This window comes from Manis pentadactyla, chromosome X, assembly GCF_030020395.1.
Source record: "Manis pentadactyla isolate mManPen7 chromosome X, mManPen7.hap1, whole genome shotgun sequence".
NCBI classification, from domain to species: Eukaryota; Metazoa; Chordata; class Mammalia; order Pholidota; family Manidae; genus Manis; species Manis pentadactyla.
In genome coordinates this window covers 143466586-143492728 of record NC_080038.1, presented here as the reverse complement: position 1 = coordinate 143492728, position 26143 = coordinate 143466586, and the positions used below count along the sequence as shown (strand labels likewise).

General features: G+C 44.2%; 1 protein-coding gene across 7 annotated transcripts in view; it reads right to left on the bottom strand.

Annotated features, from left to right (window-relative positions):
* MTM1 (myotubularin 1) overlaps positions 1-26143 on the bottom strand; it is a 117606-nt gene that overhangs the window by 49027 nt on the left and 42436 nt on the right. For 4 of the 7 annotated variants that reach the window (XM_057495224.1, XM_036908395.2, XM_036908397.2 and 1 more), the window contains exons 3-6: positions 24844-24916; positions 22970-23064; positions 10845-10955; positions 6168-6269 (exon numbers count right to left, since the gene is read on the bottom strand). In XM_057495224.1, the coding sequence (XP_057351207.1) occupies positions 6168-6269; positions 10845-10955; positions 22970-23064; positions 24844-24916 (381 nt within the window). The remainder of the gene's footprint in view (positions 1-6167; positions 6270-10844; positions 10956-22969; positions 23065-24843; positions 24917-26143) is intronic. The other 3 variants (XM_057495225.1, XM_036908399.2, XM_036908398.2) reach the window with 1 other exon arrangement.

Below are 26143 nucleotides of genomic sequence, written 5' to 3'. Positions count from 1 at the left end.
CCACCGCCCCTCCTCCCCAACCAAACACACACACACACAACTGGAAGAAACGTTTCACAAAACCATACTTGTCCGCATTATATGTTAGGCTCAATATTTTCTCTTCCATTCCATTTAAAAATGCCAGTTGCAACCTAGTAAATTGATTTCATGACTCAGTAACAGGTTGGGACTCACAGTTTAAAGAAAACTCTCATCTAAAATTTATATGATCTCTGAATATCCCATTTGAGTAAAAAATCATCAAACAATAAAGGAAACCGATGGAAGAGGAACTTTGGCATGGAACATATCACCCCAGCAATTAAACTCTATTATTCTATAGCCCTATCAGGCTCTGTTCATATGTACACAATGTTTGTTCCTGCCTTTAAAAAAAATTACCATCGTGTCAGAAGCCATCACCACATTTCTTATCATGAAAAATCTATCACTCACCTAGTTAGAATGCAGTCTGAAAAACTGGTAAAATTTCTAGTGTTTGAAAAATAAAGCAAAAATGAAATAAGAAAAATGCTTTGGCTGGAATAGAAAATGGTATTTAAAAACTTTTCAAGTCTTACTGCACTGATGTAATACAGAAACAATCAAGTTAATGGTTTGGGGTTGACTCTGCATGGCTAAACTGCTCAAGTTCAATTCAAAGTTTAAGTTCCAACTTGAACATACTGAGTGGTGAAAATACTAATGGGGAAGGAGGCAAGAGAGAGCCAAAGGGGTGGTCTGAGAGAAAGAAGCCCACTCATATGCTATTCACCCCACGGCTGGATTTGGAACCCAGCAGTCCTGGCCTCCAGACACCATTTCATGAATACACTGGCAAGTTTACTTCAGCCTTCAAATGCCAATAAAGATCACTGAGATAATCTGTAGCTAGTTTAATAGTTCCAGTAATATTAACAAAGTGACCTATTCCAAGAAGAGCCCTCCACAGTGTTCAGTGCAATCAGTCTTGGACTGTGCCTCCAGGAAACCCCCTCTTGGCACACTCTCACCTTCCCCACGGGGGCCATTTGCAAACTTTTCTTCCTCTCCTGTCTCAGAGGAATAATTGCCCGTCCTCCTTACCAAAAGTGCCCTGCAAACGGGGCTTAACCCCATCCCCCTCTGCCTTCCCCCAGATGCTGCTTAGGAAGGGATTCCTTCTCTCTCTCTCTTGACTTGGAAAGAGGCAAGACTCCTTGCCCTTCCCACAAATACGTCTGTTCCCCTTCCCCAGGCTCTCAGCAAAACACTTCTTCCCTCCACCTCGCTGCTACCACTACGGTTCGGTTTTGGAACCCCACCTCTCCTCTTTCTTTAAATGCCTACCAACTGGCTTCTGTCCCCTCCAGACAGATCATTTGCCTGGATTCCAAGAAGCTCAACAAATGTATGCCAGACACCACACTAGGCACTAGGGAGGTAAAGACACAGAAAGAAGGTCCCAACCTCAAGCAGTTCCCGCTTGGAACTACTAAATCTAAAGGACTCTTGCTGATTCTCCTGTCCTCAACCCTAGGCAGCCCCACAGGGCCCATTTTAAACCTCCGTGGCCCTGGGCCTGCGGGAGCACACCCACGGGCCTTCTCCCAGCACTTCTCTTCTCCCTGCTGTGGCCACCAGCTCCTTCCCCAACACTGCTCCCTGCAAGCTGGCCTCTGCCAGGGTCCTGGTTTTGGACTTCTCCATTACACACCAGGGTTACTTCACCTGGACCCACAGATGAACTTCACAGGGGCTGGGAGTCCCATAAAATTGTATGTAAAGTTTTGTACACAAGTATATTTTTCGGGGATGAGAAACTTGTTTGCCTCCTATTGTTAAAGGAACATATGACTCCAAACAGATTAAAACTACGATGCCAAATCTACACCTCAAGCCTCTTTTCCAAGGGGCATGCTGTAAGCTCTGTCAGAAGATGCTAACTACCAGTATGATGATCTTGTATGTTCAAAAATCTGTGCTATAAGTTTTCACTACATTAATTTCAGGACATCAGACCTGAACCCTAAAACCAAGTTGACATCTCAAATAAAAGTCTGTTAGCACAAGTCAAACAATTCACAAGTCAAACAAGTCAAACCAGAGGATACCATTTCTGCAGAAGATGCAGTTTGTCTTAAATATATGCTGGTAATTCAAAGAAACTGTAACACATCCACTTAGTCCTTTCCAAAGTAACTAATTTCAAACAGAAGTTAAGAGCAGAACATTTTGTGCAATGGTGGAAAATAGAGCACATGAGCAGAGTTCATGTGATCTACTCACAGTTTTCATGAAGACTCAACAAATAAATAATTTTTATTGAAAAAAAAGATGCTAACTACCCAGCGCACAGAGCTCATTGTTTCTCCCTCCTTGCCTGTCTTCTGCCTCTTTTCCCAAACAGAATCCTTTTCTGACTTCCCTACTCTGTCAACAGCACCCTGCCCTCTTCACTCAAGCCCCAACCCCAGAAGGAAGGATGAGCCCTCCTTCCTGGCATCCACTCATCACCCTGCTGCCGGGGCATGCGGTCTCCCCAGCACCCTCACTCAGGCACTGCAGACCTCTGGCTTCAGAAGCTCTCTGGCCCTGCCTGCCCTTCACAATGTTGTAGGCAGTCCTGTCACTTATTTTGAGTCTTCAGTAGGTTTCCACTACTTCCCAAAGTAGAAGCTCCTTACCCTCGCAAGGCTCTCCGCTGGTGACTGCAGACCTCCTCCCCTTTCCTGGCTCCTGCCACACCTCACTGGCTCCCCTCAGCACCTGGCAGTGCTTCCAGCTTTCCCTCTGCTGTGTCAAGGCTCAGGTTCTTGCCTCTGCCCCAGATTCCTCTTCCTTCACCATCCTCACGCACTGGAAATGAAAGCCACCCTTCAAGGCCCAACCCAAACGACTATGATTCCATGCAGGCTTTTCCATCTAGGTATGATGTATTCTCTCCTTCCTGTGAATCCCCAGTGGACCTCCTCTGCACCTCTCTTACAGCACTGAACATAAACGATCCAGGGCCATACATATTTGTCTTATCACTTCTGTCACATCCCCAAATGGGACTAGGTAGCATTCATCCTGTTCTACTCTCTATCTGCCCTGCTCACCCCTCCCCAGTACCACCCACACAGTACTCTGAGATTAACTTGAGGCATGAAACAGTTACGCATGTTGAGTTGAATAGCAGGGACTGATATTCCAAAAGCTATGTCAACAGCTGATCTGTTTTCATCTGTATCTTGTATTGTTTGGTGACTACTTTAGCTTTTTTTTTTTAAGATGACTTTTAGTGGTTAAAACTTAGAGAATGTCACTTTCCAAAACTTTGAGCAATTCAGCTCACATTTGTTTTTCCAGTTTGTCACGTTACTGACTTCCTAAAAGAAGCAGTAGGCATTCCTAGAACGGATATGAAAAATTAGGCAAAGTACCACCAGCTTGAGGGATCAACCCCCCTCTGCGGACCACCCCAAGGCATCAACCCGGAATCCGGGCACTGGGACCAATTGACAACATCCAAAAATCCATCCCACTTATTTCCATATAATAGATTTTCCCTTCACTTTCTCCTAGACCCATATTCAATGAAAAAGCTGTCATTATACAATTTCCATGCAGAAGTCATTATGCTGATGTTAGGGAGATGAATAAAGGCTGATCCCCACCTTGATAAGCTCACAGTACAGCAGGGGACAAGCAATTCCTCCATAATTATTACATAAGGCAGACGGAGCTAAGTGCTCTAATACAAGGACCTGTGAAGTCTCGCAAGTAAGAGGCAAGATGAGCTCCCACCAGGGACATTTACACAGCATGGAGGAGGCCCAGCTCTGGGCAAGGTGGTGGAGGACAGGCTTTAAAGAGATGAGGGACTGCAGGTAAAGGGGGTGGGAAAACCAGAGTCCAAGCTCAGCAAGTGTAATGCATGGCAGGGGCGTACGCGGTCCTGTGCGCGAATGGGGGTGTGTGTGGGGTGTGTGTGTGTGTGTGTGTGTGTGTGTGTGGAGTGGGGCACAGTACAAAGTGACATGATCATCCTAAAATTAAAAACCTGGCAGCACTGTGCAGGGTAAGCTGGCAGGGGAGGAAACAGAAAGAACGGAAGCCAGTTGGGAAGCACAGCTTATATTAGGGAGCACAGGCAGAAATGGGAAGAAATATTTGAGTGACTAATGAGTAGAAACTACAGGATTTGGAGCTGATGTGGCTATGGGAGGAAAGGCAGAGTGAGGATAGGAATGCTGACTTCAAGCTCTCAAACCTGAGCAACTGAGGATCATCCAAATGGAGGCACATGTAGGCTGCAGAGAGGTTAGAGAGACAATGAGCCAACGATGCTCGCGGACTTCCAGAGAAAGGCGTTTGAGAGTCGGGCTTGCTAGATTCACTCAAGGCCAACAGCAAGGCTAGATTTAGAAACTGCTCCCATAGCAGTGACAGCTTAAGCTATGGGACTAGACAGAAGCATCTAGACAAAGCAAGAAACACAAGGAGAGGGCTGAGAGGGCACCCCTGGCATGGTGTTTATATTGAAGGAAAAGACAGAGTTCGTGGAGACTGGGAAGGGACCGTCAAGACAGCAGAGTAACAGGGAAACTAAGACTTGAAAGAAGAGGGTGGTCGAAATTGTTAAATGCTGGGGTGGGGAGATCAACCAGAATGAAGGTTGAAGTGAGCCAACGGATTTGGCCAATAAGAGGGCCTGAGTTCCAAGAAGGTACTTGCACTAAAGTTGGATACTAGGATGGACTGGAGGAATGAACTGGAGATGAGGATAGACTAGGATATTTTTCCAGAAGTTTGGATTAAAGTGAGAGATGAGATAGTACATTAGGGGAAAACTGATCTAACACTTGACTTTTTTGGGGGGTGGGGGAGTAAGCACTAAAAGAGATACAAGGTGCCAGAGAAAGGGGACAGCTGATGGAGCAAGATCTTGTAGGCAATAGACTGGTACCTCAGCTCCTTCAAACCTGCTATGTGAGCCATTCTTCAAATTTCTGATCATTTAGGGCCTAATATGCAAAACCCAAGGCAGAACACATTCCCTCACTGAATTTTCATGGATTAGACTTACATTCTCACTTTCATAATAAGCCCAAAGATGTATCCCCATAAAACACCTTTTGTCCTAATGGTTAAAAAATTTAATATTGAAATGTTTGATATAATCAAAGGCTGAAAATGTATTCAACTCTGTATCATTACATTTAAGTATTACATTTGAATCTATAACCAGCACATGACCCACGATGAGTACTTCGTATCCTTCCAGACCTCCAGTCTTTGTGTAGTTGTCCTTTCCATCAACCACGAATGCCCTCTGCCTGAAGTAACTGTGGATGAAATCTGGGAGGAAAAAAGCCTCACTGCACTAGAAAAAGTCCCAAGCCTTTTATTGTGAAAGAAACGAAAAGATGGCCCTGGGCAGAAGAGCTCTTCTATTTAATGACCCCTTCATTGCACTCAATCCAGCAGGCAGCATATTTACCCTATGCTTAAAATAAAGGTGGTTATATAGGTATAGTTTAAAGAATTCCTTCCTTACTTGCCCCTGACCAGGCATTTGTTTGGAGTCAAGCAGCACGGAAAGACGGGGGTAGGAAGACACAGGTAAAGCACTGCAGAAAAAGGGAGGCAAGACCAGGAGAGAATGTAAGGAAGATCGTTTTAAGAGCACGATCCATGGAAAGCTTTGTTTCAGCCCCATGCTACTCCTCAAACAGTTGGGTGCACAGGAGGGAAACACTGTCGGTATACAGACCTCGAATCTTGTTATAGACTGTCATGGATTATAAGTAATTAAATGAGTAATAACTCTGTGCTGCCAAATACATACTAAGTGCTATGATATGACACTTAATACGCTACTCTTTAAAAAAAATAATAAACCTGCCCTTTCCAAGACTGCCTGCAGTAACCGCACAGCATATCTGAATTCTAGAAGCACGTTTGCTCAGCTGGCACCCAGGCTCTGAGGCCTAGTTGCCGCACCATTCCTTAGCTCCCAAGCGGAGTACAGCAAACTCTGGTATGGGACTTGGTGGTGGTGCCAAGCGGGCGTGGCAGGGGACAGGCCGACCCAAGGAAGGGTCCGTGGCCTTTGATAAATACCCTCGCATACACGTCACACTGGGAGGCGTGGCGGAGAGTGCCAATGAAGGAGACACCCAAGAACCCTCCGAGGCTGAGCAAACCCTGGGATTTACCAGACTGTGGGCCAGGGGAAAGGCGTATCTTGTGAGGATCTCAAACATGTCTCTTCTGCTGTGGCCTTCCTGTTTCAGTGCGAACCTCAGGTTTCTCATGTCCTGGGGGCAGAGGAGAAATTTGACAGTTCAGTCTTCAAATAAAGTCATATTCCTTAGCAAAACGTCTTCCATTCAACTAAGCGAGTAGAAGATTCACTTATCTGAAAGGGAAATTAGTCTGGATTACTAAGAAAATTATTTTGTCTCGCATGAGATTTTGACGTAACTGCATTAAGAACACTGGAAATGTCCCCACAGTGTAAAGACAAAGCAACCAGTGCTGAAGAGAAGACAGAGCTAAAGTTCATTTTACAAAAACCAAAACCAAACCTTGCCCTGCGTATCATCTACTGTGTCTACTTTAACTTCTTTCCAAAGTATTTTAATCATGCAACAGTACTTCATTCGTAGCACTTCTCCAGTGTGTATCTCCTAACAAGTATAATCTCAAAATCGTCAAACATGTCATTAAAATACAGCAGCTCTCTCCCTCTCCCCTCATGCTCTTTCAGGTCTCATTTTTAAAAATTAGGAACTGGTTGGCATTTTCAGTTCTCATACAAGAAATACACTTTTACTATACAAGTTTACTTTCAAGAGTTCTCTATAAACTACATTAAAGTACCTCATAAAAGGACTCATCTTCTAAGAACTAAAAAGTAATGCTTAAAACCAGACTTTACAGGTAGCTTCCAATACACATCTCTTCAATCAGCAAGAAGACCTTTTAAACTGAATCCAAACAACGTAAGCCTCCCTATCTTATCTTCAGAGCTGGAGTTGTTCTAGGCTGTCTCTTAAATCAATCATGGTCTGTGACCACGTGATAGCTGAGCACTAAAAGCGTTCCCTTCTGCACTGTACCGTGCTGGACCCCAGGGATACTGCAGGAGTGGAACAGATTCAGTCCCTGCCTGCTTGGATGTCGTGATCTTCCTATTTTCCAAAGTGCTTTTTCATTTATTACCTCAAGAGCACGCTTAAAGCTTCTTAAGCCTTCAGTGTGAAGGACCAACAAAGGTCTTATGACATATAAGACAGCCCCAGATGCAAATGGCAGCAAAGGCAGTAAAAAGAATCAGAGTCTAAGCCCTCCGATGAGCGACCCCAGATTGATCACTCTGTATGCAGATGGCATCTGAGAAGCCTTGCCAGCTTCAGGATCCTGTGCTTTTGTTTTTAAAAGCACGTAACTGAATAAAACCCAAAAATGAATTCACAACACATTCCAAGAAAATTAGGATATTAGCTGTTGGCTTGTGATGAGAAGCATTAGCCAAGCAGAAGGAAAAAAAACTATTTCAATAAGACGCTATGCTTTTAAAGGATTTGCAACGCACCGCAAGCACTGCACGGGAGGCTGAGGGTGGCCGGGGCTCACAGCCCTGTGAGGCACTTTCTTCCTAACAGCCTTGGGTCAGATGATAACTCTAACATCATTCTCTTAACCACTTGGCCAGAAATTAGATGATTCCAAGGTAAATATTTATTCTCATCTACCAGTGATTCAAACAACTACTTTCAATGTGCCAGAGCACAAGTGATTCAAGCAACTTGTTTTGCCATCTGATTCAGATGTAATTAAAGGACAGAAAGAATTACTACCTCATCTTGCCAACAAGAAAACTGAAGTGGAAAAGGAAAATGACACACAGGTGGCTGAGGACCAATCTGTAACAGAAATAGGAGCATATACGAACTGGTAAGTTCCACCTGGTCCCCTGAGAGTCCGGCTCATCAGGGAAGGACACCTGAGAAAAAGCCTTATGGCATAAACATCTTGCAGCCAGACCCCCGGCCTATCTAACAGCTGGGTCACAGGGCGGTGCGCCAAGCCTTGCTGTAATACAGGAGTCCAAGGAAACATCCCCTTCCCCGGTTGCAACAACACTAATGGGATGATTTATTGAGGCATCATGTCTGTAAAGCAATTGTAAAGACACATCACCCATCACTGCAGACTTCAAAACACCGAATAACCAGGGCTGAGGCGTGGAAGAAACGAGAGCGTGCTACAGTGCCGCGGTCTGGCTTTGCTTTCTGTTGTTGTTAAGAAGGCTCAAGTAGCCAGCAAGCGCTGGTATGGGGCCTGGGGGTAAGAATTCTTGTGTTCGGAGATACCTCTCCTTTGTTGCTAGACAATATCCACTGGGACTTACATCTACCATGTGGAAGTCACTACTGGCAAACAGAAATGCCCATGCGCAGAGCTGGGAGAAGCAAATTTGTAGGGGTTCTAACTGCTTGCTCAGGGGAGAAACGCAGCGTGTCTGCGGAGGAAAGCCAACCTATGAGAGACAGGAGAGTGAGTCTGTCCTGCTGTGGCATATTCCCTCTCTATCAACTTCAGGTCCGTTACTGAGAAAATGGAATTCAACTCTGTGACACTGCTGTTTCCAGGGAGATTACTGCGTTAACGGTTTGCACTATAACACTGCTCCCAGCCCTACCGTTTGGGCTCAAAGCTAATCCCAAGAAATATACATATGTAACATGGAGAATTATGCCTGCAGGGTTGTTCCTAAACTCTTTGTTCTTAGTAAAAGGGTCAGAATGTGCTTTGTCTTATTAATTTTGGGGGGGATTAATATTTAAATACAAGCAGCTCCTATTGATAAGGCAACAAAAAGGATTAAAAAAAAAACTAAACTATTGGAATGAACGCCACTCCAAAACCATTAAAATAGCAACCCCATTTTCCCTTGAGTACTATAACACTCCACTCCCATGGATCCTTTTAGGCAAAATGCAAAAACCTTCCTTAGAAGTAAGTCCCCATATTCTAGGCCCCAAAGGGTAGACAGCAGGTGGGATCATAGCTAAGGCATTAACAGAGCTTGGATTAAAACAAAAACAAAAACCAAGGTGGGGAGTGATGGGGAATTTCAGTGCAGGTGTAATAATGGCATAATCCTTACTCAATGAAATAAATCAGACACAGAAAGACAAATACCATCTGATTTTACTTATATGTGGAATTTTAAAAAATAAAACAAACAAAACAGAAATAGACTCATAAATACAGAGAACAGACAGGTGGTTGCTAGAAGGGAGTGGGTGGGAAGATAGGCAAATAGGTGAAGGGGATCAAGAGGTACAGACTTCCAATTATAAAATAAGTCAGTCACAGGGATGAAAAGTACAGCATAGGGAATATGTCAATAAGACTGTAATGACTTCAGAAAAAAATAATGACATAATCGTTTGATTTCTGATAGTGTGTACTAGCCTTAATCTTTTATAAACTAGAGACAAAAAAATTGAACTGTATTCATAGTTCAAACAGAAGTATAGGAGACCGGTTTTAAGAAATCACAGTGCATGAGACTAGGAAAAGGAGACTTGGGCTTTAATTCTGGCTCCTCCACTAGCTCCTTGGGCAACCCTAGGGAAGCAATCCTGTTGGTAAGGGCCTGATCTTCCCATCCATAGAATACAGGACTGGACTGGCCAGGGATCAACAAACTTCAGCCCAAGTCAGTCTTTGTATGGTCTTCAAGCTAAGAACACCTTATATTTTAAAAGGACTGAAAAAACAAACACGCAGAAGAGGGTATGGCAGAGATCCTACTGGCCCATGAAGCCTAAAATATTTGCTATCTGGCCCTATACAGAAAAAGTTTGCTGAGCCCTGCACTAGCGTGATGGGTCAGAGTCATTGGACACATGGAAGAATTCCAGCCTTCTGGACCCAGCCTTCAGAGATTACCTCACAGTAGGATTTGAGATAGAACCCAGAGATCCACATTTTTAAACAGGTTACCCTGGTACCCATCTAGCTGTGTGAACCACTGAACAGATGACCTCCAAACCCCTTCTAGTTCTTTCCAGGATTGGGCAAGATGTTAGACTGTAGTCTTCTGATCCTTGATACCTGGACAGCAGGTTTTCTTGCCAGATGCGTTCGTTCTTTGCAAAATTATTATCTCACTGTATTTGGATCCAAATTCTGTCATTTTTGGGTCATATCAGCTACGTTACCTAACTCTTCTTATCCTCAGGCTCCCCATCCATAAAATGGGGATACCACTGTGCATCTCAGAGGGTTTCCCTCAAAGCACCTAGCACATGTTTGAACCACCATAGATGCTCAACAGTTACTACTATGACTGAATAAATGTTACTATGATTAAATCTCCACCATTCACCATGCCAAAACAAAATGTTAGGTCACTACACTACCTCTGCAAACTATCAAGGCAAAAGTTAGAAAGGTTGTTGGAGGTAAAAACCTCTCCTGTTCACAGAGGGCAAAATCTCTGATGTTTCCCCTTTCTTTCATTTTCATGGTGTGAAGGTGTCTGGCTGTTAACATATCACATGAAGGAGGAGCAGGCGCAGACTTGGGTAAAAAACTATCAAGTGTGAAATTTTATTTATAAACTTGTCGTCCTACTCAGTCAAGCAAACCAAATGGCAAGTTCGAGTCCTCACACTTGGTGACAACAGTGGGTCCCTTTCATAGGAACTTTTTCCCCAGGAGGTTTTGAAAAGCTTGATCAGGAGCAAAGAAACATTATCCGGCCTTAGATGAACAAGGGTCTTTAGGTTTTTTTGTAACCCCACATGAATTTTTTACTTATCATTCAACACTAACGTGCCTTTTTTTGCATAAGAAAGTACTGAATCTCTTACTTTACAAGTGATATCTAGACCATAGGAATTTTCTCCTCTACTTGTCGCGCCTCCCATTTTTTCAATTCTTGAGATCACACCCAGAGGAACATCAAGTATTAGAGCAGAATCCTGCAAGGGACAAAAATACAAAAGTCAGTATTTCTGTCTGCATAATTAAAACATCAACAACATATAAAAAACAACCATATGCTTCAGAGCATTTTTACCTTGGTCCTTTTACCACTTCTTATGAACAAAAATAAGATCCAGATCACACACCAAAGAGCAAGCATTAAAATAGTTAGTTATGCAACCAGAATGCACCCCCAAGCATGTGCCATTCTGCACTACCTCCAGAATAAAGACTAAACTCCTAAGTACATAATTCAAGGGCCCCGTGATATCGCTTGCAGCCTGCCTCTGCAGGCTTCTCTCCCACAACATTCTGTGCTCTAATAAGTAAATGCCTTCACAGCTCTTCAGACATGTTGCCTATAATCAGGCCTATACGCTTTATGCATGGTGTTCCCTGTGCCTAGGATGACCTATCTTTGCCAAGAGCCAAAATTCTCCCTGTGGTGTAAGGCCTGGCTTGACAAGCCTCACCTCTAAGAGAGCCCCACTTCCCAATTAGATCAGACAGAATGGCCACTCCCTCCTCTGAAGTTCTTTGACATTTGATCCAGACTGCTGTTACACCACCTGTTTCACTCTAGCCTGTTGCAAAGAGTTACACGTCTGTTCCCCCCACTAGAAACCAAACACCTGGAAGTCCTGCAAAGGAGAAGGGCCTGAATGCACAGCAATGTTTCTCCCTTTGAGTCCAATCATTCCTTATCCAGTGCTGCAGACAAGGGGTCCGTAAAACAGGCTGGCAAGACAGAATCACATTAGTGAAGACGTTCTGTGATTGTCATGACAACAGCAGCTGTCAGGCATGGAATACCACATCTGTGCCAGGTACTGCACCAGGGACTTGGCATCCATCATCTCCTTTTATCCTCACAACCATTTTGGACGTAGGTGAAGCAGTCCCATTTCCTGATGTGGCAACCCAGGCTTTAAAAAGCTTGTAACTTGCTTAGCAAATATGGGGAGGGTTGAGATTCAAGCCAAGGTCTGGGAAAACCCATCAGAAAAGAGCCATGGACCCACCCTTTGAGTCCAACACCCGCTCCTAAGGACTTATCTTACAGCCATTGCACAACAGGGTGAAGAGCTATGCACGTGAAGACACTTAATGGAGCCAAAGGTGGATGGCAGGGTGCGGAAAATTACAGTCAGTCAGCCTAATGGAGTAAGCATGCAGCTACTAAAATAATTCTGGTGCATGGAAAAATAAGTTACAGTGGGGAAAAACAGCATAGGAAACACACTGTGAGTACAGTAACATGAAAGATGTATTCATATGAACAAAGACAGGGAGGGCCATGCAGAGTTTAGCCTAATGTGTTCTTTAATGCTGTGTTAGATTGTTTTGATAATGAAGGCAGATGTTTGATGGTGATTGCTGAAGTTCTGTCCTGGAAACGATGCCCTTTTGGTGGGTACATGGAGTCAAGCTTTTCTTTAAGTCCTTCTCCTTAATATACAATACAAAAACTAAAGATTTCTTAATCAAATACAAATATAGCTCATGGGTAATCTAGAAATTCAGAAAATGTTAAGACTCAGGTGCGTCCATGCCGCAGAACACAGCTCAGCTACAAAATGAGTAACTATGGGTATGTGCCACCTGGAAGACTCTTAGGGGCATCATGCTGGGTGGATAAAGCCAGTCTCAAAAGGTCACGCACTGTATGATCTTGAAAGGACAAAATTGTAGAGAGGGAGAACACAGAAGCAGTTGCCAGAGGCTGAGGGGAAGGCGGGCGTGCTGGTGGCTATAGGGGGGCAACATGAAGGAGTCTTTTGTGGTGACAGAACAGAGGCACATCTTGAGTGATGGTGATGGTTACATGAAATGTCATAGAGCTGTATGCAAAAACCTGTGGAAAAAAATGAGTGCATGAGAAAACTGGTGAAATTTAAGCGCAGTCAGGGTCTTAATTAAGTCTATTGTGTCAGCCAGTTTCCAGGTTTTGATAAAGCAATACAATTACTGGAGCAGCTGGGTGATGAATACAAAGAACCTCTCTGTGCTACCCGTCCAAGTTCTTGAGAGTTCATAACTATTTCAAAATAAAAAGTTAAGAAAGCATAAAAGCATGATTACCATGGTGTAGAGAAAAAAGCACAAGCTCTTAAGCTGGACAAAATTGGTTCAAATATGTGTTTTAACATTTATTAGCTGTGTGACTTTGGCGAGTTACTGTATGTCTCAGCCACATTTACCTGTAAAGTAGGAATGATTAGAGATAATGGACTTAAAATACCTGGCAGGGGCCTGTCACGTGACAGCTAGGAAACAACGGAAGTTATTATTAACATAGTAAAGAATATCTTAGTATTTGGAAGCCATAACTATGCTGCTCTGCAATACGGTGAACGAAGATAAGCTCTAGCGAGCAGCTATAGGTCTTTCAGTTTGTACCTAAAAGGAGGCATTTGCGTAGCTGTTCCTACGGGGCGGGGCGCCTCTCTACATGACTGACATCCAAATGCCTGGAGGAAAAAGACACTACTCAGTAACTGTGTCCACATATAGCTGCACACTATAATGTATTTACTTCTCAGTACAGCCTAGTTATTAAACATGCTATCAAGTAGTCTGTTATTGTGCTTATTTATTTGAGATTTATGAGTGTGTTCAACTATAATCTTAAATGTCGAACTTATGCCTAAAAACACTCTAACAGCAACATGGAAGCAAGAATGTAAAAAAATCAAACCCAAATCAAAAAGCAGAAGAATTAAGATGTGACCTTGCTGTTCTTCGTCCCTGCAGAGAGGAAAGTCTGTAGCTTTGCTTACCCCGACCCAGCACAAAGCAGAAAAGGGGACACTGCAAACCATCCAGCTCCTGCCCAAGGTACCCACAGGCTAATGAGGCTACTTGCCATGCTCTCCCTGAATGACAGGCTCAAAATCAGATAACCCAGCAGGCCAAACTGGAAGACCCAGGAGTAGGAAAATGAACTTAACCCTCTAGAAACCTGAGTCATCACTATCTAAATACCATTAAATATTTAAGAATTCTCTAAGGTCCATTCTAACTCAAAATTCTGTGCTCCTGTACCCCTAGGTATCTGAAATAGTTGGAAAGTAAACAGAACAATCTAAAAAGATGCATTCATTCACTATCTCTCTTGAGTGCATACTGAATAACGAACTGTACTGGGCGCTAGGGACCAGGGAGATAAGATATGCACGCTGCCCTTCTGGAGCTCAGGGCCAGTTTGGGAGATAAGACACCATATACCCAAATAGCCACAATGCTAGGTTTAGATTGCAAGAGCCAAGAGGCATAAAAAAACCATTTGGACAAAGTGGAACAGGAGGTCAGAGGAGGGCAAGATGGTTTCCTATTGATTGGGTCACACGAAGGTTCTGTGGCGATGGTGACATTAAAGATGGTCTTTAAAGGATGGGATAATGGCATTTGGAGGTTGGCCTTCTAAAAACCCGTAATGATGACATCAACCACACATGTGGAAGCATGGGGATTTTATAAAAAACAACGAGTGTTACAGGTTTCAATAGGGTTGGCAGGGGAACTCCCTGGTGAGTACCCCAGGGCTTGGATCAGGGTGACTGGGAGCTATGAAATGAGCTGTGGGAAGAGAATACAAGGACAGGTGGAGCTTCCTAAAGATCCATCCGGCAGCTCTGAGTGCTCTGCACCAGCGAGGAGAGGCCTGCACCCATTCCTTGGCCTCCTGGAAGCTAATGCTTCTGTGCGAGTGAGAGGCCAGGAGTGGCTGAAAGTGGGGAGTGGTGACTGGGGCAGAGAGCAAAAGGAGGAGACGGGCCATGGGGAAGATGAAAAGATGACTCAGATTTAGGCCCAACTGTCTGGGACGATGGTGGGCCCACCAAGAAACACAAAGAACATGGGAGTGGGCTTGGGGGAAGGACTGACCCTGTCAATCCTGGACTCACTGGGTCTGAGGTTATGACAAATTGATCAAGTACAGACATCCAGGTGGCAGCTGAAAATACAGAACAGGAAGAGATCCCAAAGCCTCCTCAAACTGAAACTGTCCAGAACTAAACATCTGATGTTCCTCTCTCCACACTACATCTTCCTACCTCGGTGGTTGACACTCCATCCGCCCAGTTACAAAGGCTGGAAACCTAGGAGTCACCTTTGACATCCCCTTCTCTGCTACCCTTAATCCAATCTCTGGTTACCTCTTAAATCAATCTTAAATCTGCCATCCTTTCTCCAACCCTACCAGCAGTTTCGCTGGACCACTGAGCAGTGATCTTTTTGCATCTGCTTCTGCTCCCCTTAAAATTCACCCTCCCCACCAGAGCCTGGGTGGTCATTTTGCAAAAGTAAATCTGAAGCTATCAATCCTCTGCTTAAACCACTTCTGACGCTTTTTCTTGCTCAACTCTAAAAACCTCAATCCTTAACAAGTTCTACAAGGCCAAGGTCACTTGGCCACCACCCACCTCTCCTGCTTATCCCTCGCCATTCTTCCCACCCACACTGTCATCTTTTCACAGGTCCTTTGGGCTCAGTGCCTCTGATATGCTATTCTCTCAGTTGATTCTCTCCAACCCAGCCCCCACCAAGCATCTTGGTAACTCCTATCCATTCTTCAGACCAGAGGTCAAGCGTCGTTTCCTCAGGACAATTTCCCAGGCTCCTTAAACTACTACACTTCTAGTCTGCTCCCATGTGATAATTACCCCAGCTTGCGGTGATACATTGGAGTGGTTATCGGACTAATGGCTATCAGTCCCATCAGAATGAAAGCTCATGACAGAGAGACTGTATGTGCTGTGGGTACCACTATGTTCTAGCACCTGGCACAGTGCCTGGCACACAGCAGGCTCTCAGACAGGTAAGGAATAAAGAATGAAAGATCAGGACTGCAGCTATAGAACTGGAAAGCAGCTGACAACTGAGAAAGAAAAGAGCAAGACAGAACTCTGGGAAAAACACACATTTCAGAGGTAGAAGTGGCAGAAGAGCCAAGAACGCATGGAGAGAATGACAAAGGGCAGAAGGAATAATCAATGATACCGACTGCTGCAGAGAAGTTGAAAGGCTGAGGCCACCACCAAAGATGCTGGAACTGAGCAGTGGAGCGAGCGGTAGTTTCGCTGGGGAACAGACGCTGGACCACAGGGCGCGAGGGCGGCGGCCAGTAGTCCGGAAGTGGAAGTAGTGAGCCTGGACTAAGTTTGAAAGAAGCCTGGCAAAGAAGGGGAAGAAAGGGGACGGTAGTACTAGGGGCAGCAAGGATCCCAGAAGGCATGTTAACATGGGGGGAGCCTGGAGCGGGTTTGTGCAGGGCGGGGCTGGGCGCTGGAAACCGAGCAGGAGGCACAGAACTACTGGCGGTGCACCAGGGCTCCAGGGGGTGAAGGCAGAAAGGCTGGAGGGGAGGGACTCGCTTTGGCAAAGAAGACATCTCGTTCCTTCCTCCAGAACGGGAGAGGAGAAGGAAAGGGTGGGTGAAAACAGACACTGTTAGGTGGTGAGAGGGGAGCTTGCAGAAGCTCAGCAAGGATGACTTTTACCTTTTCAGCAGAGCCAGAGAAGAGGTCTGCTAAAGAACACGGAGGGTGCTTTACTGTTGGGGGTGTGGGAGGTAGGGAGTAGCCAACCTGAATTTAAAAAGAATTGCCAAAGCAGCGATGAGACCTTCCCTGAGGTCTGAAAACCTGAATTAGCCTGAATTAGTAGTAGAATGAATTAATGAAGTCCACCATGTGACTTTCAACAGCAGGGTTGGTAGCCCAGAGACTCTCAAGTTTAGGGATTGACAAATCGAGAACGGTATGGCTGCAAGGAACAAGGCAACCGAGGGTATCGGCAGGGAAGTGTTGAAGCCTGAAAACAGCATTGATTTTACAGCAGCCATATAAGGGGATCATTTAAGACTGAAGCTTAAAAGAATACCTAAAGTACAGATCCTACAGCCTCACTGATGTTACTGCCTACAGACAGGCACATTTCCATGTTTTATTATTATGGTCTTTTCAGCATTACTTCACCTCCTTTAAAATGCAAAGAAGTACCAAATCCACTAGACAGAGGGACCTAAAAGGGACAGTCTTGGAATGTTTCCAATGTATCTTCTTGGAAAGAAAAATACTACAGGAATCTTTTGTGTTCGTGCTTGTAATGGAGTGAGTGGGCCTTCCCTCTGGGAAAATATACAGGTCCAGCTTTGACATGCTCAGAATGGAAGGTAAACTCTGCATCTCTTCCAGGTGGTTTTCAAGGCTTACAGCACCAATTGCAGATGCGGGAACCTAATTCCATGGCAGGTTATGGAACCTAGCATGTGTGTCACCACGTGTGTGAGATGCCCAGCTCATGGGTGGCTGGACACCTCGCACCTGCCTACACCTCATTTCAGAACTGGATGACTGAGAGTCAGAGACACTCACGTGCCGTCCATCCATCACGATTCTCCAAGCCCTGTGTCTGTCCTGGGAAACCACCATAAGCTAGGTAAACAGACCCGTTTATTCTAGTCCTTCACAGAAATACCTTTACCAAGTACAGGTTAACATGTGCTGTCTTCCAACTTCTCTCCAGAAAGTGGGAAGTGTATGCACAGCGCATTCTCATCTCATCGGCGCCTGCTCAGTCGGAAGGCCCCCGCACTTACGGCACCCCACTCTACTTCTGAGAGGGGTGTGTGGAGTGACCGGGAGTGAGAAACCCCCCTTTCACGTTGGTGGTGATGACTCCTGGAGTGAAAGGATATGGGATTTCTTCAGCTGAGTGACGGATCCACAAATGTTTATGTTATTCTTTATCAACTTTCTATCTTGAATATTTCAAAATAATTTTTAAAAGCAGGGCTGAGTGGCAGGGTAGCATGCAGATGACTGTGTTCTAGGCAGAGAAAGAGGCCTGAAGCTAAGTCCAGTGGGGAGAAAGTCCAGGCCTTGTTTGGAGAACAGTGAACAGTACAGAGCCAGAGTGTGGGCTGGGCACACAGGAGAGGCCTGGGAAGATGCCTCAAGTCCCTGGCTAAGAGATGAGGGCGGAAAGGAGCCACTGAGTATCTCTGAGCAGGGGGGATGGCATGACTGTAAGGCCGTCTCAGGACCATACAGAACAGAGTGGGAGACAGGTGCTGGCGGTAAGACGTCACACTAGAGTGGGGCAAACGTGAAGAAGACTGCACAGGAGAAGGGAGGGGGAGAGAGGGGGCTCCAGGGGACTGGAAGAAAAGTGGCCCCACCCAGAGAAACTAGAGCAGCAAAAGAAGGCAGTGAGAAAGGAGGAGGCTGAAGACTCTCTGCTTGGCCTCCTTGTGTCTAGGAGGCCCGGTGAAGAGCCACGGCTCAGCAGGCAGTGAGAAATGGGACACAGGGGCTGGGCGAAAGGCTGGCACTAAAGCACGACCAGGGTGACCAGAACAGGCCACTAGCGTGTACATTTCCTGCCCACTGAGTCCGATGGAACGAGAATGCGGGAAAGAATGAACAGACAGAAGTGTGCTGGGGCCTGGCAGCTGGAGGCTCTTCCATCACGAGGTGGAAGGAGGGCAGGAGAGACCAATCGGACTCGTGTCTCCACACAGCCTGTTCTCACGGGGGCTCCCAGTGGCCGCCTCATGGCCACGCCCCATGCCCTGGTCATTCCTTACCCGACTGAACCCTGCACCACTGCACTCCATGCTTGCTCCCTCCCTTCCTGAGATTTTCCTCTTCTCCTGACTTCTACCAAAGCCTTCTCTCCGATTTCCTCCTGCTCTGCCACGTCTTTCCGTGCTACACTGGCTCTTCTCTCTCTGCCCACCATGGGAAGATGTTTACATCTGCTAGAGCCTTCTCACCCATCAGCCTGATCTCTGTTTCGGTCACTGTTCTTCCTGGGTAGGCTTGTAGACATGCACGGTTTTTGCCTACACTGATGCGCTAATAACTTCAGAAGCTTTTACTGCTTCTGAGACATTTCCACCTAGCCGTTGTCCAGTTGAATCTGCACCTTCAGACTCGTTTCCGAAGGGGCTCATCTTCAACATGTTCCCTCCCATACTACGGCCCTTTTGATGAATGGGAGCAGCTCCAACCATTCAAGCAAGAAATCACAGGAATGATTCTCATTTTGAGTCTTTTATTCAAGTCCCACCTCCAAATGCCACCCAAATCCTCCTGAATTTCTCATGGCTGTTCCCTCCTTTCTGTTTCAATGACAACAGAATTAGGCCCTTGTTGCTTCCCTGGAAAACTAAAATAACTTCCTAGTTGGTCTCCCCGCCTCGGGTCTTTCCCTCCCCATCCATCATACGCACTGCAACCTGACTTCTCTTCCTGACATACATGTCTGACAAGGCGCTCCCCCCACAAAGTGCACACTGCTCAAGTGTGACTGCTGTGTCATGGCTCAAATGGCCTCTACTGCAGTCACAAGATCAATGCCATGCCAGATACCTGAGCACCTGTAAGGTCAAAAGGTGGCTATGGATTTCTAAACTCCAGAAGCAATGTTGGTATTTGAGATGCCACAATTTAGTAGAGTCCATGCTGTGGTCAAACCACAATGGGCAGGCCTGCTCCCTCCTGAGCTCATTCATTAAAGATACTTTACTGAGCACCTACTGTCTACAGAACACTATGTTAGCTAGGCACACAGGACCCAAAGAGCTCACCATCAGGTAAGGCCACACACATAGCAGCAAATAAATAAGACCGAATTCCTTCATTTGGCACAGCCTGACTGAGCACCCTCGCTGTGCCTGGCTCTGTCTCACGAGCTAAGGGTAGTGAATAGGCAAGCAATGGACAAGAAGTGGTAAAATACAGAAAAGAGGAAAGATTGGCAAAACGCTCCAGAGAAACAAACACAAACACACACACAAGGTGGAGAGGAAGTAGTGGGAGGGGTATTCAAAGTTTAGCTTCGGGGGCCAGGGAAGGTTCCACAGAGGGAAGGGCTGTGGGGACATAAAGAGGGAGTGATTTCATCAAGGGAGGCTGGGGAAGGCTCCAGGAAGGACATGATTTTTGAGGTGAGCAAAGTCAGAAGGATTTTTATACCATGTAAAGGAGAGTGGATTTTACTCTGTGGGCAATAGGGAGCCAACAAGAGTTTTAGAACATGCAGCCTCGTTCTAGAGAGGATCATTCTAGTGGCAGCATGCAGGCTAGAGTGGAGGGGAAAGACGACGAAGGAGGGCCAGGTGGAAGAACAGCATCGTGCCAATCTAAGTAAGATTTCTTTATTCCTGCACTTCTACTGCCCTGGGGGACAGGGGCGCAGGGGACCTGCCCCGACACTTCACAAAACGGGACTGCTGAGTCACGAGTCAGTCTGCACTTCCACTGGGTTACACACCTGGAACAAACAGGTGTCCACTTCAGAATGTCAGTGAGATGACAGCTCTTTGTCAAACACACAAAAAAGCATTCACATTTGGCAGCAGAATCCACAAAATGGAATAATTAATATTCTTATTTAGGACTTTACATAAGAAACACGATGATGACTATGTTTGGAGGCTTCTGCATAACCACTCAAATGGCTTTCCTTATATAATGTTTTCTGCCACTGGCTGCTTGGTTTTATACTTGGACTAAATGCTGTGGCCAATTGGTCAAAATGTTTATGTAAAACTCAGTGGAAAAGAAAAAAATTAGTAGTCAGTGTCAAATGGGCATTTTATTTACCCACTCAGAGTGAATCCCCACCCTCTAGAGTGCCATAGGAAAATAAAATAAGTGAAGCTTGCTCAATGCTCTCCCGATTATGAAAGCAGAAGTGGAAGGAAGAAAACAGAGCATGCAAAATTCCACTCTCCAAATAATCCAAGGACTAAAGCTCTTGGTGTATTTCCTTCCAGCCTCTTTTCTACAGAGAGGTTTTCTTTTACACAGTAGAGGTCACACAATCATGTCAGAGCACCACAGTTTAAGTGATTTTCCCAGTTCATCATCAGTGGCAGCATAAAATGGAACTGGGAACGTCTGGCTGGTCAATAAGCCAAGAGGCTCAGAGGTGCAACACTTAATTCTAGTTTTTTATTATTCCTGCATCAAGAATAATCAACTCTCTCAATCTGCCCCAAGTTGTACAGACTGAGTCTAATCAGCTTCACAGAAAGCACTTCATGTCCTTCTTCAAACATGGCACCTGGATTTGAACAAGACACTGCAGATGGGAATACCATCTCATTTTGGCCATTATATTGTACTTTCGTTAGTTCAGCCTACAAGTATATAACTTTTTAATCAATCACATCCAATTACTGGATCAAATAAGGTTGATCCCTTTTTAAAAATTTATTTTTAAATTTTTTATTAAGGTATGATTGATGTACACTCTTATGAAGGTTTCACATGAAAAAACAATGTGGTTACTACATTTACCGTATTATCAAGTCCCCCCCATACCCCAAAGCAGTCACTGTCCATCAGTGTAGTAAGATGAAGCTTGGACCCCTTTTAAGACAGACATCCTCCAATCCTTTACTGATACAACTGGTTTTTGTTATGTTACCTATGCTAAACTTCATATTATGAGTTTCACTGCAACATATTAGCCAATTAAGATCATTTTAAACCCAAATTCTGTCATCTAGCACATTGGCTAGTTTATCACACATTGGATGTGCATGCTTTCTGTGAGCTGACTGCGCTGCACCATAAACACCATAGAGGAAGGGCCCCTACGCAGCAAGTGTTAGTGGCTGCCCTTCCTGGTTGGTGTCAAGCCTTTTAATACACTTAGACAGAGGTGCACTGCCACCAACCAGCTTGTGTTTCTTTGTCAGGGTATGGCATATGCACGATTCAATCAAGACAATGCATTGATGCCACTCTGAACAGTTTCTTTCTTTCCTAGTTACTTAAAAATCATCTGTTTAAATGATTAACTGTAATTATTGCCAATTATTGTTAAGGGTTGACATCCAGCCCACTGCTCTGTTCATTTCCAGAATCTTCTTTCACAGTCTGGAAAACTAGAACATTTGTTCAGCTCTAGTCCTACTCAGAAACCTGGGTAGACTGCCATAAATAAAAAGCCCCATCTCAAGATCCCGTGGGCCTACGAACACTATAGAAATGGGCTCCCACAGCTAAGGCAACAGGAGTAATACACAGCATTTTTCAGAATTTGGACACAATAATGAACACAATAAAAAAAATCAAAAGATGCAAACTAATCTACATTAGAACTGTCCTGAAGAAGTTTTAAGGTAAAAGCCATAAAACAAAAGCTAGATTCACCCAACAGTCCCAACATCTCCTGTGGACACTGAGCTACCCTTCTACATACCCAGGACCCATTCATTCCCCCTTGGTCTATCCCATCAAAATCTAGCTGCCCCTTCTGGCTGGCCTGGCCAATGGCAACCCACTACAACTACCCGGCGGCCTTCTGTGACAGCCCGGTGGCTATTCACTCAGTCTTTCCTTTCTGAAGTGTCTCATCTCCACCCCATTGTTCCATCAATGGAACATTCCTTGATATGCCATGGCAAACATTTCATGGCCATGGAATGAAAAGATATGGTGGCACTAAGCCACACCACCATCATCATCCTAGTTCTAAACCATTACCTGGTGCTTTGTAAATGGACACTTGGCAAGTTCTAGAACAGTGGGCCTTAACAATGGTTTCACATCAGCATCCTTCGCTGTGATGTTTTGAAAAACTACAATTGTGCTGGCCCACAGGCTGGGACATTCTGATGCAGCACATCTAGAGCATCTGTAGTGTTTGTTAAGCTCCACGAGTGGTTCTTGTCTGTGTTTCTGGTGAAGCACCACTGTCCAACACCCAACTTCTCGAAACTAACACAGGGGTACAGTCACCATGCCCTCCCCATCATGATGAAGGATAAAACTTATGTTTTTAATTCACTCTATTCCTATATGTGTTAGTAGTGCTAACATGTTAGTACTAATGAGCTTCGCATAAGCCAAAAACCAAGAGTTAATTAGCAAATATACCCCCCATATTAATCTGATCCATAATCAATCTTGCAAGGTAGAAGAGAAACAGCTTAGCATTATCTTTAACAACTAGGGTCATCTTTATGGTCTTAGAGTCTACTTACCATTTCCAAACTTCGTAAATAAAGACGATAATTTGTGATGTAAACTCTTCCCTTAATGGGGCCATTGAAAGGACATATGTAAATAACTTCTTTGTCTATTAAGATAAAAAAAGTACCCTAAAATAATGGAATATATACGAAGATACACAACAAATGGTACTAATTTAATATAAACTATTTGGCTAAGAATAACTACAATAAAAAAAATCACTGAAAGGTCAAAAGCAAGCACTGGCAGTGTTTCTACACGACCGTGCTAGGTTGAGTGGGGCTTGGGGGGAACCAAGGCACGTGTCACCTCCAGGCACTAGCAGAGCTTCCCTGAGCTCACCCACAATGCTGTCACTGCCTGGGGCCACGTGTCAACAGCTGGAGAGCAGACGTGAATCAGGGTCTTGGTGCTAGCCTGAGCTACTTCAACCAGAGGGCGGCAGTCCACGCAGGCCAGTCTCACGGACTAGCCAGCAGACAGGTCTTGAGGTCTGCCAACCGCCAATAACACAAATATCGGGAGGTTTTTAATGAATGAATGTCAGCAGGAGAAATGTTTCTATCATCTATTCTTTCTCTTTTTAATAGTCCAGAGAAGAGTCTTTAGCTAGATTCATTTCAGACATTTAACTGATATAAAACAGATGGCCAAGAGAATAGTAGTACATCTTTGGTAGCATCCAACATAAGGAGAAACTAAATCAAGAGAGTTAATTTATTATAATAAAAATATATCTTTCTCTTATCTTTCAAGGATGTCCTTGAATGTGTTAACGGCTTTTAATATTTTTTAAACAGTTTTGAAATCCCTTTCTCCTCAGGTGCTAAGTGACAAATACCCAGTAAGGCTACTTCATGCTAATTCAATCCCTTACTACCTTGGTTAAGGTAGTTAAGGTACTAACCTGGTAGTTCTGGCCCTGATACAGAGCACTGAAACTTCATATATGAATACCACCCAGAGTAAGCTATCCTCTTTCCTCTCACTCAGAAACTGGGATGGACACATGCCACTGGTTTCCTTTTCAAGACTAGGATCATGCATGCAAGTCTGTGGACATGGAATAATTTCTTATTGGTGCATGGCTAACTAACTCACAAAGGCACCATATCCGTGACCTTAATCTAATGAATACCATACTTTAGACATTTAAGCTAAAAATCCAGATCTTAGTCAATAAAGTAAAAGGTTCCCTGAAGCGACAGTAACTGTATCCTCACCAAATTAATGGGAATCTGAGAGGAGAGGAGGGTGATGATCCTAATATAAAATGTCAATGTCCACAACATAAGCATAGGGCTTAGAAGCTGACAGATGTTTCTCTATTCTTAAGTCAGAAAGATCTGGTCCTTCCAAAGCACCTTCCTCTTAATATGAATTTATCATGAAAAAAATAAGTCAATAATCAAAATATTACATCAATACTACTAACTTCAGTTATCCAGCAAATGAAAGATATTTTAAACCAAGATGGTCTCTGTTTCAAAGAAGGGAATACTTAAGACTTTAAGCCTCTAAACTGATCATTTTAAGCATACATCATAGACTGGAAAACCCTAATATCATTTTGTTCTTATAACCTCAAACCATGAGAGCGTATAGCTCCAGTAAGAGACTTGCAAGAGATAATCCACAATTTTTTCTAAAATAATTCTCAGTCTCTGGTACAAAGAAAAAAATCACTATCCTGGAAAGCATGACGCTCTTGAAAGAACTCTTTGATCAAGAAAGTAATGTAGAGTTCTCTCTATATTAATATGTTTAAGGAAAGCTTGCCTGTTTGTCTAAATTTGACTTCCGAAGAGTAGGATGGACCAGAGTTCCCTGATCCCGCAGGACCTCTCATCAAGTTATGCAGATCCTAACTTCACAGGATGCTTACCAGTAATCCGAGTTTCCCCTGGAAGTCGAGGAACAGCCTCACTGAGCTCCCGATTAACTCCGTCCCTAGAAGTCTGGAAACAAAACAGTGGCATCAGAAGTAATGACATTACATTTGCACAGATTTTTAAGCAAGCTGTAATGCAACCTACCAGAAATAGACTTTTCAGAGAAGAAAATTAGAGAAACATTTACCATTATAGAAAATTGGCACAGAAAATTTAAACTAAAAAAATGTAACTTAGCATCAACATTCAATAGCTGTGTTAACTTTTAGTCTGTAAATAACATTAGCACACTTTTCAATCATATTAATTTTTAAACACCCCTTCCAAGCACTTTACAGTTAACAGCATTCAGGAAGTAATGAAAAGTAAGTATTAAATGTATTCTATAGGTACATGTATACTGTGGCAACTTTCATTTTTTTCATAGTAAATATTAAGTCATCTTTTATTAACAGTAGGGGTTAAAGTGTCATTTCAACTGAGCAATGGTAACAATGCCTGATAAATAACTGTTATTACATATTGGGTTTCTTATTTCACTATGATCCTTCCTCACATAGGTAACTGGGTAACAAGAAAGGGTGGTCAGTCATTGAACTTTTGAGCTAACAATGGTCTTAGGCACCGTCTACATAAATTCTTTACATTATGACTGTACGTCTAGGCCTCACAGTATCACCACAGCAGCCTGCAAGGCAGGCGAAGTATTAAGCACTGAAACCCAATGAGGGCCCTGAGAGTCTACCCTGCCCTAGTTAGCCACTGTGGTGGCCGAAGGATGACTGCTGCAGGGGCCCTTCCATCTCTCTGGGTGCCCTGGTGGATCAATGCAGAACCTATGAGGCACATCATCAACATCCGTTTGCGCAAAATGTATTTTGGGCATTACTTTTCATTCACTTTTTCCCTAGATGTTTTCCAAAGTCGTACTGCAATCATATCACGTGTAAAGTTAGTAAAACTTCCCTCAGTATGTGAATATTAAGTGAAACAAAACGCACAAGCACATGTTTGTGAATTACCAAGGGCTATGCAAATGTGAACTATCATGAAACGGGAGAAAGGTGAATTGAGTATTTAGGTAAGATACAAGCTGTCAAAGGGGTGCTTTGCTGGATCTTTAATGGCTTCATCTTTTTATTCAGGCATAAAATGAAAATTCCAAGCCAATTTACATATGGTTCAATGTGTGCAGGCTAAGCATTTTAACTAGGAGGGCTGTTCCCAGCCAGGAATGCCTTCCTTCCTCACCAAGGAACAAAACCACACCCCTTATGCAAATGACATGAGTGG